The sequence below is a fragment of the Pelecanus crispus genome, chromosome 12 (genome assembly GCF_030463565.1).
Source record: "Pelecanus crispus isolate bPelCri1 chromosome 12, bPelCri1.pri, whole genome shotgun sequence".
NCBI lineage: Eukaryota > Metazoa > Chordata > Aves > Pelecaniformes > Pelecanidae > Pelecanus > Pelecanus crispus.
Window position 1 is genome coordinate 4,183,508 of NC_134654.1, and position 12,146 is coordinate 4,195,653.

At 42.0% G+C, this 12,146-nt stretch overlaps 1 protein-coding gene across 5 annotated transcripts in view; it reads left to right on the forward strand.

Moving 5' to 3' along the window:
• Nucleotides 1–12,146, forward strand: part of TRIM37 (tripartite motif containing 37) — a 31,500-nt gene that overhangs the window by 15,799 nt on the left and 3,555 nt on the right. For 4 of the 5 annotated variants that reach the window (XM_075720239.1, XM_075720238.1, XM_075720242.1 and 1 more), the window contains exons 12-21: nt 703–779; nt 1,256–1,435; nt 2,181–2,295; nt 2,526–2,738; nt 3,148–3,284; nt 3,997–4,094; nt 6,102–6,302; nt 8,428–8,739; nt 10,425–10,553; nt 11,530–11,716. In XM_075720239.1, coding sequence (XP_075576354.1) covers nt 703–779; nt 1,256–1,435; nt 2,181–2,295; nt 2,526–2,738; nt 3,148–3,284; nt 3,997–4,094; nt 6,102–6,302; nt 8,428–8,739; nt 10,425–10,553; nt 11,530–11,716 — 1,649 coding nt within the window. The remainder of the gene's footprint in view (nt 1–702; nt 780–1,255; nt 1,436–2,180; nt 2,296–2,525; nt 2,739–3,147; nt 3,285–3,996; nt 4,095–6,101; nt 6,303–8,427; nt 8,740–10,424; nt 10,554–11,529; nt 11,717–12,146) is intronic. The other variant, XM_075720241.1, reaches the window with a different exon arrangement.

Below are 12,146 nucleotides of genomic sequence, written 5' to 3' on the forward strand. Positions count from 1 at the left end.
AATGGCGAGTTGAAATGTTTCTTCAACCTAGAGGATTCAAGTTGAGCCATTCTTCATCCTTGGTTAAGGTGAGTGTGATGGAGGTTTTGCTGTATTTTTTCTGGATTTCTGGTGATTCTAATATTGTTTCTCAGTTAACTGACCTAACTTTTTCATGTTGCATGTTTTTTCTAAAGAAATTGCTCTTTCAAAAATTAAGTGGCTTTGAAATGCAGCTGTATAAAATATTTCAGAACTAATGTTTAACTTGAGCTGTTTTCATGTTGAGAGTTTGAGAAGAATTGGACTTTAATAAACTGATGAGTAGATTTTATGAGCTTTTTATTGCTTTTTCTCTATGTTAAATAAATGTTTTTCCAGTACATTGACAAGTGTTTGTCTGCTCTGTCTTCCACTGAATTGCACTCCTAAAATGGAAATAGGGTAACTAGAGTTGTGCTTTGAGATTTATATCTGAGATGCCAATACTAGAGTGCATATGTGCTTCCAGATGCAAACTCTATGTTGATCCAAGTTACAGTAAGAGTTCTAGGTCAGAGAAGACTAAAAGTAGCATACAAGTAGACTACTGCTGCAAATTCTGTATTGATTGAAGCTGTTTTCTAAACTTCAAGGCTGTATCGAGGTGTTTTGGTTTGGTTTATTTCTGGGTTTTGCTTTCTTTTTCTAATTAATTTCTCTCCCCATTTTGTTTGATTCAAGGATGGAAATGGAGTAGTACGGGGCTACTACTTGTCTGTGTTCTTGGAGCTGTCAGCTGGATTGCCGGAGACATCCAAGTAAGCAAACGTGTAGTAAGAGCAGCCGTTCTTTTTTTCTGTTGGCAAAGCATCCAGACAGGTTTGCAAAGAATGACCTCAAGTTCTGTAGCGTTGCTAGGGACCTATGCAGAGCACTCGAAAAGAGTAGCGAGACTTCCGTTGTCCATTGGGCTTTGAATCATGCCCAAAGATAATATTATAAAGTTGTTACTCAGTGGCTTTCTCGAGATAAAAAGCAAGCTGGCAAAACAACCGATGAGAGTATCTGTCTCCTAGTATTCAATCCTAGAGTTGGTTTACTACTCTACTCCCTATTACTACTTTCATCCCCCTTGTGCTGTTTATATAAGTGTTCAGTAAAATTTTAAGACTGAATTACCTCTTCAGCTGGGCATGCAAGCCTCCCGGGAAGCGCGGTTCTGTTAAACTTGACGCATTTGGCAGTTGTGACATCTTTGTTTTGGTATTGCTACCTGTGATCTTCCCCTGCGTAGGTACGAGTACCGTGTAGAAATGGTTCACCAGTCCACAAACGATCCCACTAAAAACATAATTCGAGAGTTTGCCTCCGATTTTGAAGTTGGAGAATGCTGGGGTTACAACAGATTCTTTCGTTTAGACTTGCTAGCCAATGAAGGGTATTTGAACAGGCAAAATGACACTGTGATCCTAAGGTAAGGAAGACAACTTACTGGGGCTCTTCTCTGCTATCATTTCACAAAGTAGCACACCTACTGCTGAAATAGGAAATAATTAAGTAGTTGAATTTAAAATAATTGTGACATGTTTTGTCATAACTGAATTTCACTGTCGTAAGCTTTAAAGAAGAAAATGTGCTGAAGGGAGTTGTGGAAACTTTAAGTACATCTCTTTGAGAAGTAGCTACGCTTGACACTAATAAGCCTGGGTTGGAGACCTGTAACTAACTGAATTAAAGGAAAAGGGTGTTTTCTCTCCCGCTTTAGAAACAGTTGTAGTGAGCATAGGAGAAGTTTGGGAATTAAGGAAGTCTGTAATGCAAGAGAACTAATGCTGTCAATGGAAACTGCAATGTTACGACAAAATACAGAAGCTTTATCCATCTACTTCAAATATTCTCTGGACAGTCCTACTCTTGCTCCTGCTAAATGCTTTGTAGTGTGCTTTGGTTTGGTTTGGGGTTTGGGGTTTTTTGTGTGTGTGGGTTTGTGAAGATAACCACCTCTCATGTAACTGCCCCTCCTACCCGAAACTTCCTGTTGCCATCCAGGATACTGACGGTAGAAGTACATGGTGTCTGTTAAGTTTATTTCATTGCTAGATTTCAGGTTGATGTTCTTACGCAGGGCTTTTTGGAGTTGGGGGGGATGGGATGGATGACCAGGGGGGAAAAAAGAACAACAACCAAAAAAGAACCCCTTTTGAAACATTTCTTTGAAGGTTCCAAGTGCGATCACCCACCTTCTTCCAAAAGTGCCGAGATCAACACTGGTACATTGCTCAATTGGAAGCAGCTCAGACAAGTTATATCCAACAAATAAATAACCTTAAAGAAGTAAGTGGGATGTATACTAACGTAAAATCACCTTTTACTGACCAGTAATTACCTGGTTTAGGTTACAGTGTTCATGCTTGACAGTTGTGTGTGTTTGGGTTGCTATTGGTGGTTTGATATTAGCGTTACTAAAATAGTATATACGTGAGTCAACAAACTTAGTTGATTTGATGATGATGCTCCATTGTCGTCTTCTGTGTATGCTTTTGTGTATCCTTCTAATATTTAAGAGGCTTGCGATTGAACTTTCCCGGACTCAGAAATCACGAGGCATTTCACCTCCAGACACTCATCTTAGTCCCCAGAATGATGATGGTCCAGAAACAAGGTCAAAGAAATCCGGACAAAGCACTGAAGCACTACTTGAGAGTGTTGCTGCTCCAGGATTAGTGCGAGATAGCAAGGAAGAGGAGGAAGAGAAGATCCAGCATGAATACTTTAATGTAGGAATTGTCTTTTTTCCTGCCTCTTTGTTTATGTGTAGCTTTTTATGATAGGATAGCAGTAGAAACATAAGTGAACTTCTGAATTGTAAATTAGATTTATTATCCTCTCTGTGGAAATAAGAGATAACACACTCGAGAGCTAGCAGCGAGAGATGACACTAGAGAGATGTTCCAGAACAGAGCTAATAGATCCCACCATAAAAAAAAAAGTTTCCAAGTTGCAGCTGAAAAATCCAAGTTCTCTGTTTGTTACCAGCTTTTGTTGTGCTTTGAGACCCTCCTAACTCCTGTATGGTAGTGTGACACTCTGGGGAGAGAGAGTTGCTGTTGATAGCTTTTGGTGAATGCATCAAAGTGCAACTGAAATGTTTCTTCCTTTTAAAGGCTTGTTCTGGTTTTCCTATAGCACGAGCTCTCTGATGGTGACTTGGATATAGATCTTGCTGGAGAAGACGAGGTGAACCACCTTGATGGTAGCAGCTCTTCAGCTAGTTCGACAGCAACTAGTAACACTGAAGAAAATGATATTGATGAAGAAACTATGTAAGTAACTTAATGCCTTTCAGGTCATCACCTTGCCTCCCAGGGTAATCATCCTAATTCCAATGGAAACTGATTCATTTGCTGTATCACAATTGTGATGCGTGGGGGATTCCAGTGCAGTGTGAGGGGTATTTCCTATACTGGAAACACCACGAACTGGTATAGTTAACGCTAAACATTGAATTTGCGGTCAGCTAGTTACTATCTTTCCGATCTCTTAATTTATTTCAGTGTTGTGTTCTGTCTTTGACAGTGATAGTCTGTCAGGGTTCTTTCCCAAAATACTATTAAGAAATCTGTTTCTACACTGTAGCGAAAGAGAGGTTTGGTATTAGGAAGTGTTGCAGTAGTAGGAGAGTGATAATAGACAGTTACTTAAATGAGAGAATTTCAGCTTCTTAGCTGAGACGATAATGTCAAATCCTAGAATCTTCATTAAAACATGAGAATGTGTTGTAACACATACAAATATAGAAGTTTGCAGGATCGGATTTTAGTCTGGGTACATATGACACTTTTGGACTCTTGGTTAGCGAGCCAGTCATTTAATGAACAAACACACTTTAATTTGTTCAGTTTGTGTAGTTTGGAATGCAGAAAATACTATTTACAGTGCTTCGATTGTTTTCAAGGTATGTGCCATAAGGTTTAACAAGAGCTGACAGAAGCTAATAATTGTTTTCTCCTTTTTCCACCCCAATCATCTCCTAAGGTCTGGAGAAAATGATGTGGAATATAGCAGTAATATGGAGTTGGAAGAAGGAGATCTCATGGAGGATGCAGCAGCTGCTGCTACTCCTGGAGCATCAGGTATGAAAAAGCGCCTTCAGAATTCCCGAATATGCGAAACACTGTTGGATTCCTTCCTCTGTTCTTCTTGGAAGCAACACCAAGCTGCGTGCTCTGCGGGCATTTCTATTTTTGGAAATGCTGCGTCATGTGGTTTGTACTGATTATTGCGGTGTAGCAGAAACATTTCATTGGTTCAATTAAAAAAAAGGGGGCAATCTTCTGAATGTGCTTGTTTAAAGATGATACATAAGTTTGGAGAGAGGCTTTTCGGCCTCTTTGAAGCCACTTCCATTCTGATTGAAAGTAGACTGAGAAGAAACTTACTGATGTCTGTGTGGCCTCTAAATGTGTGACACGTTCAGGTAGGTTTTAGTACACTGTAAAACCTGAAGCACTTGGAGGGAGTGAAGTAAAGAATCCTTACAAGTCAAGCAGAAATAAATTTTAAATGCAGTAATGAAAAAGCGCTCTAAGATTTCTTGCAGCCTAGAGATTATTATAGCCCGAATGAGCCATAGGTTAATAAGATTCTGAAAGAAATATACGTATATTGAGTATATTTATTTACGGCAAAGATATCAGAAGTGGCATTCACTGGAAGTGGTATTTATGCTGCTGTGGAAGTCTGCCGGTGCTTGAAAGATAGAATTCCTTAACTGTCCTGCTTTTAGCTGCTGTTTCAAAACTTCTTGAAAATTTCTTGTGAGCTAGGAAGTTGAGGGACATGTCTGTTTCTGACTGAAAGGATAGCCTTTAGAGTAGGAGCACAGTGGCTGTAGAAGCATTTTCTACAGAAATGTAGAAACATTTATTTGGGAGCTTTTAGAAAGTAATTTTTAACCACGCTTGTCAAAGCTGACACTTGAGCTTCTTGCATTTACCTGCTCGCACTGTTTTCCATTCTGAATGTCAGTAGCGTCACCTGTCTGTGTTGGAAGGGAGTTAGAATAGAATCATCGAATCGTTTAGGTTGGAAAAGACCTTTAAGATCATCGAGTCCAACCATTAACCTACACTGCCAAGTCCACACTAAACCAATCAAGGGTAGACTAGGCTAAACCACGTCCCACAGTGCCAAATCTACCTGTTTTTTGAATGCTTCCAGGGATGGTGACTCCCCCACCTCTCTGGGCAGCCTGTTCCTATGCTTGACCACCCTTTCCGTGAAGAAATTTTTCCTAATATCCACCCTAAACCTCCCCTGGCACAGCTTGAGCCCATTTCCTCTCGTCCTATCGCTAGCTACTTGGGAGAAGAGCCCAACACCCACCTCACTACACCCTCCTTTCAGGTAGTTGCAGAGAGCGATAAGGTCTCCCCTCAGCCTCCTCTTCTGCAGGCTAAACACCCCCAGTTCCCTCAGCCGCTGCTCATAAGACCTGTGCTCCAGACCCTTCACCAGCTTCGTTGCCCTTCTCTGAACACGCTCCAGCACCTCAATGTCTTTCTTGTATTGAATGGCCCAAAACTGGACACAGTGTTTGAGGTGTGGCCTCACCAGCGCACAGTTCTTCCGAACTGTACAATTTTAATCTCGCAGATCTAACTATTTTCTCTGAAGACTGTCTTCATCTTTTGAGTGCCTTGGCCACTGTGTAATGGGAACATTTTAACACAGAGCAGAACTCAACTGAAGATCCCCCTGCCCCGTAATCTAATTGGTGGGGGGAACCTAGAAAGTTTATGTGCATTTCTTCAGAATAAATGCTTTTTGTATTGATTTGTTTACCAATCTTTATTAAGAGATTTACTTAAAAGATATGAAGTGAAATCTTTTTTTTTTTCTTTTTCCCCCTGCTTTTTTTTTTTTCCTCTGGTGCTTTTTAGCTTAAACTTTTACTTAGAAGCATATCTGATTGCTTTCAGAATCCATAAATCAGTGCAATAATACTGATGTCTCGTTAAGTTGCTTGGAATGTTTTCATTCCTAATCTGCTTGTAGAACTCTGTCTCTTGCTTTTACAGGGAATAATGCATCACTCATGTCACGCGTATGCACGCTCTTTCTCTGTAACTCTTCCTTAGGTACTAGCCATGGCTACAGCAGTGCAAGTGGAAGACCTTCAAGGCGGGGAGGAAGCGCCCTAGGCTCAACAGCCAGTAGCAGTTTGCTAGATATAGATCCCTTAATTTTAATCCACTTGTTGGATCTGAAGGACAGAAATGGCATGGAAAACCTTTGGGGCCTTCAGCCACGTCCACCTGCCTCTCTTCTGCAGAGCAGAGGTAACTGTACGTCCCGTATCAAATGATTTAACTCTAACCTGGGAACGTCTCTGAGAATGTAGTCCCAGAGTTAGAAGCAGATTTGAGGAGGGGAGGAGGAGAAGAGGATGAGAAGCAGTCCTTTTCATTGGTAGCTAAACTTCCATATCCTCATCTGTGCTCATCAGTATGCTGCACTTACTGCCTGCTCTAACACGTTCTTTGTCTTAATGGTTGACCTCAGATTGAGAATGCCAGATGACTCGACTAAAAACAGACGTGTGTATCGAGGAGGGTCTTCTCGTCGTTTCTTGGGGGATGTGATTGAACTGGCTGTCTGTTTTGTGCAGCAACATTGTAGAGAGACAGTTCGTGCAGTTTCTTTGACTACAACTGCGGGGGATGAATGAAAGGCCCTTTTCCAGAAGGGGTTAGCGCTGAAAGACGAAACGACACAAAACTGCTATCTGCTGAGAGAGCGGTTACACCTCTCGCTCACACCATTTGTACACTTAGTGGCTGAGAGTACTAGGAGCACAGTGTATACTAACAAGAAAATAAATCCTGGGATTTACTTTTGTATGAAAAAGGCATTTAAAACGGAACTAGAAAAATGTGTCTAGTAGTAAGGCTGGAAAAGCACATGTCAGCACTTGTGGAAGAAGAATGGATCAAAATGTCAGGCGCCAAAAATAGTGATGGCATTTAAATAATTGAAGACTTGGAAGAGTATTTGTGGTTCAGTTAGGATCCTTCAGCTGAAAACAGCAATTAACTTCATGTGCAGCAAAAGCAAGATAGCTGGCAATTCTGGCACCCGTGGCTATTACTGAAGGTTGCTCATTTCTCTGGTTTTGTTAGTGAAGAATTAAAATTAAATCAAACCTCAAGAATACATTTGGAGCAACACTTATTTGGAGCTAGCTGGCCCACTACCGCAACATCTTATTTCAGGTCATTCTGAAACAACCATTTCGGTGACTAAATAGAACAGAAGAGAAATAATGCTACAAATAAATGCTTGCTTTTGCTGCAACAATGGCGTTGGTGTTACTGAATCTAAAAGCTGGCTCAAACTCTTTGTTGTGATTAGCTTTTTGAGTGTAGTCACATAAAAGATCAGGTGAATTTTCAGCTGAATGTAATCCGTAGTTCCAAACATGGAAGTCACTTCCATAAGCACGGAGAGGGGAGGCAGCACGTGAACTGTAAGTCTCAGCTCTGTTTTGCATGGAAAAAGGCGTAGACAAAAGGACCTTAAGAGTGGGCGTTGCACTTTGTGCTCTGCTACTCGAGCAAGAGTAAGCTCTCCCGTTGTGGTTGTGTTGAATGGCTTCCTGGTCACCTTTAGCTACGGGCTACACGGCTGGAATTAGCTCTTTTGCTGAGGTTCCCTTAAGGTGTGGCTGTTCCCAGAGCTTATTCAAGTCAGTCCACTAAGAGAAAGCTGCTGTTATATTTGGAGTTTGCCAGACTTCACCTCCTAAGGTGAAGGTTTCTAAGAGCCACTTGGCTTTACAGTTTTGAACGGCTGAATTTGCAGTGGAACACTTCCAGAATTTGTGATGCTTCAGGTAGGCATCAAAGCTGATCTAATTCTGGCCGAGCAGCATGTGGGCTTACTCAGGCGTTAGCTCCTCAACCTGGTCTTGTGGTGTTAGGTACTTAAGGGAGTTCCTTTCCTAGTTTCAGATTTCTTTGAGTTCTATATGTTAAGATGATATGTTGGTGGTATGAGAATCTTATACACACACTCAACAAATTTTATAAAAACATGTAACAAATTTGATATAAACTGGCAACCAGGCTTGTGAACTCAAGCTTGTCTGGCAATATAGAGTAGTGGCTCAGCTGTTGTCAGAATTCATGCAGTAGTATCGGGAGCCTTGCTTCTTCCAGCGAGCAAGTTTTGGGGCCTTCTTTCTTCCATGGCAGGGAATGACGATCTGCTGTCCCGGTAGCCCGGCAGGTGCTTGCAACCTAAATATTATGGTGCCATACCATACAGACAAATATCTCTCTGTCCCTCATTTTTCCTAGTAGGGCAAAAAGTAGAATTCTTATAGCTGTTAAAAATAGATGTCTGTTTTTATTTGAAAACCTTTTTACTTACCTGTTCTGTTTTTTAACTTTTCCTTTGGCAAAGCGTCATCCTATTCTCTAAAAGATCGAGATCAGCGGCGACACCAGGCAATGTGGCGCGTGCCGCCTGACTTGAAGATGCTGAAAAGACTTAAAACTCAGATGGCTGAAGTTCGAAGCAAAATGTCTGATGTAAAAAACCAACTGTCAGAAGTGAGAAGCAGCAGCGCTGGCTCATGCGACGGACAGCCCAGCTTCTTTTCCATTGAGCAAGGTGCTTTAGCTGCCTGTGGAACGGAAAGCTGCAGCAAGCTGCAAGAAATAGGAATGGAACTACTGACAAAGTCTTCAGTTACCAGTTGTTACATCAGGAATTGTAAGTGAATAGAAAAAGGGGGGATTTAAATGTCACTCTTACAGATGTCAGTTGTGTAGCTGGTTTATATATCCAGGCATCTGGAAATAGACCTCTTATAGTCACTCATACTCAAGTTCAGCTGTAAGAATCCAGAAATGTAAAGCCTGCACTGCCTTTGAGTAAGTAAATGTTACCAAAACTGGCAGCCCTTCTCAGTAAAAGCACCAAAACTTTTGCTACACAACCAGTAGCACCTAATGCAGTGAGAATGTTCTGAAGTTGAATCCAGTATCGAACTGATCCCAGCTGAAGGTCATTTGTTGACTGCTGCTCTGCATCTGGCCCATCTATGAACTTGAGGATGTTTCATGATGCTTGCCAGTGAAAAAAACTAAAAAATTCCAGACTTGCTATACTTCAGTAACTTGAAATCTTGCTAAAATTCAAGTAAGCCAGGGTTCTCGCTGGAGAGGCTTTGCCTTTTGAAAAGTGACTTCTGTCAAAGAGGTGCCTGTGTATCAGTCTGTTCAGGTACTGTCACTGAGTCCTACCGGAATCTTTTGGATCCCGGCATGAAGGCTGTGCAAGTGCTTTGTTGCTTATGATCCTGAATAAAAGCACTTGTTAATCCTCTCTCACTTGCCTGTTGCCTGGGAGAGATGATTTTCCAGCCTTCTGGGTTTTGATTCAAGTTATTGCTTGCATTTTTGAGCCAAGAGGAGTAAGAAATATGTTGTAAACATGAGTGGACTAAAGAACCAGTAGAATAGTTCTATTCCTCTCCATCCCTTTCAATACTGACCTGCAAAACAAGGCTTTTGCAACTCCAGCAAAGGTCTGGTTTGCATTTCATCACATCATACAGCAGAGAATTTCTTCTCTGATGGTACATGTTCAGAGAAAGAGTTGTGTCTTAAAGTTTGGAGCCCTGAATTGTGCCATCAATAAGCCACGGAAGGATCAAGCCACTTGGTCAGAAGCGCTAGCTTTTCTGTGTCGTGTGGTTTTTAATACCACCTCTTTCCTTAGCAAACACCTCATCCCTCAAAGGTTACTAAGGCACTGGGCAGTCGCTTCATTCTGCATCAGAACGAGAGGAACTGGCGTACAGTGCTCTCTAAAACGGGAGCAATCTTCCGACTTGCGTGGAAGCCTAGATCCCCCACCTTTGTGGGGTGTGGTAGCAGCGGAACTCGGTGGTTTGCTGTTCCAGTTAGCACTCCTGCATTCCTCTACCTAGAGGAGTTTCTGTAGCAGGATCCACACCAACACGTGCTCAGAGAATGGTTAGTTCGGCAAGTGTGAGTAAACAGTGTGAGTCCCATAACCTGCCTTTTGCTCTTGCTTTCGAGTTCCTTTGTTACACTGGAGTTCGAATTTAAGAGCCGAAGGGATGGTTTTGGCTGTCCTTCCCTTTATGCTGTCGCGATGGCTGAAGCAATCTGGACGATGGCTTCCTGAAGGATGTCTTAGTCTAAGGCAGGTGACCGTGACGTGTATTCTTGGCTGCATCCCTAGTTAGGTAAGCTTCCCTCTAGCCCACATCTTTGACGAGAAGCATGTGGAAGGAGTTTTGTGCAGGACTGGGAGATAATGAGCAATGAGACTAATACGGAGCTTAACTTCACTTAAAACAAGCATAAAGACAGAATACTACAGCAGTTTGATTGAACGCTTGTTAACGCCTTAAAATATTTTTGCAGCTGCAAGTAAGAAAAGTAATTCACCCAAACCTATCCGCTCTGGAGCAGCAGGTAGCCTGTCTTTACGAAGAGCTATGGACTGTGGGGATACTAATCTTCGTTTAAAGGGAGACGGTCAAACTTCTGAAGGTAAACATCATCTTTACTTGTGTGATGTGATGCATCTTAGCATCTGTTGTACCGAAGCTTTCAAGAAGTCTTTTACTTGGCAACTGATGTTTCCCTGAAACTTGACTGGATCCCGTCTCAAATCTAGTTAACGTTATTGTACCTGTGCAGATGTTTGACAGCTGATCTGCTGTGAAATAGCACCACGCGGTTGGCTTGTTGGGACAGAAATAAAGGTGTTAGGTGTTACTCCTGGTCTCTCTGAAGATGTTTCAGGAGCTAACTTTATAGTGAAAATCACAGATCAAAAAGTACTGATCCAGGCTTAAATTGTCATTTGACTTAAAGGGAATGAAAAGCAAAGAAGAAAACTCTGGATACGTGTGATGAAAGAATTGTATGATATTGCTGCTCCTGAGTTTTATGATGCCCTTCCTTAAGTGGTAATGAAATGAGATACCTGACACGGGAATTGGTATTTTGTCCCTATCGCGATTGTTTTCTTATAATGCTAAATAGATACAGAAGGCTTGGGTGAGCGACTGGAAAATACCATAAAGTCACTACACAGGGTAACTGTAACCTTTGTGCCCAGTTTCACCCTTGTCCGAGACTAGAAAGGCTGCCTTCCTGAGCCAAGCGATTTTGCATCCGTAGCTGGGAGAAATGACAGTGAAGAGGGTGTCTGTGTTACTAGAAGATAAGTAGAAGATAAGTTTTCACTACACAAGATGGGGAAGGGTTAATCTCTACTCCCCTGAGTCTCCCATCAGAAATGGCAGCTGAAACGGAAGCTCTGGGTGTTTAGAGAGTGGATATCAAATGGTGCGTGTTGCCCAGACGTTGCCTTGGCAATGTAGGGATTTAAGAGCGAGGGTGGGGAAGGTGTGCTTGTGCACACGTGTGTGGGACCAAACCGGTGACGTAGGACAGCTGGATGTTCAGCCTTTGGGAATCGGGCTGGATGTGCTCCGAGTTTCTCTCCCTCTTTTCTCAGGTGGAATAGGGAGCTCCAAGCTGGGCAGTCGGCATCACCCTGCCAGGCCCCTGGCCAACAGCAGCGCTGCTGAGGCACTGCCCAAGCCGGAGGAGAGACCTTGTGAAGGTTCGGATTCTGATGTGGGAGTTTCTGGCTTAAATGGCTTAGCTGCTGTAGAGAAGACCAGGAAAGTTGGTGCTCTAGGGTAAGGGTTTTATTCTTTTTTTCCTTTTGTTATCTCCTCCCCCACCTTCCCTTGATCTAGAAAGAAAAAAATGCCAATCTGCTAAACCCAGGTGCTTGTAGCATGGAAGAGAAATTACTTTGAAGTTTACTTGGTTGCTGCTGTTCCCTCTGGATATCAATTTTTGGTTTTATAACTAGGTTACAAGCTGTCTTTTCTTCTTTTTTTTTTTTTTTTAATTTTTTCTTTTATTTTGATCAGCTGTGGATGTAGTCTGAAACTTTGATTTGAAAGGCAGGCCCAGTCTGTTTTCCCACTATTCCTTGCAAAATATCCTCTAACTGAATGTTAGCACTTTTGATTTCCTCATTTAAGACAATATTTTTCACTGTGACCCTACTTTTCAGCAATTTCATAATAATCCCCTGTTGGCTAACTAAGCTAAGTGCAA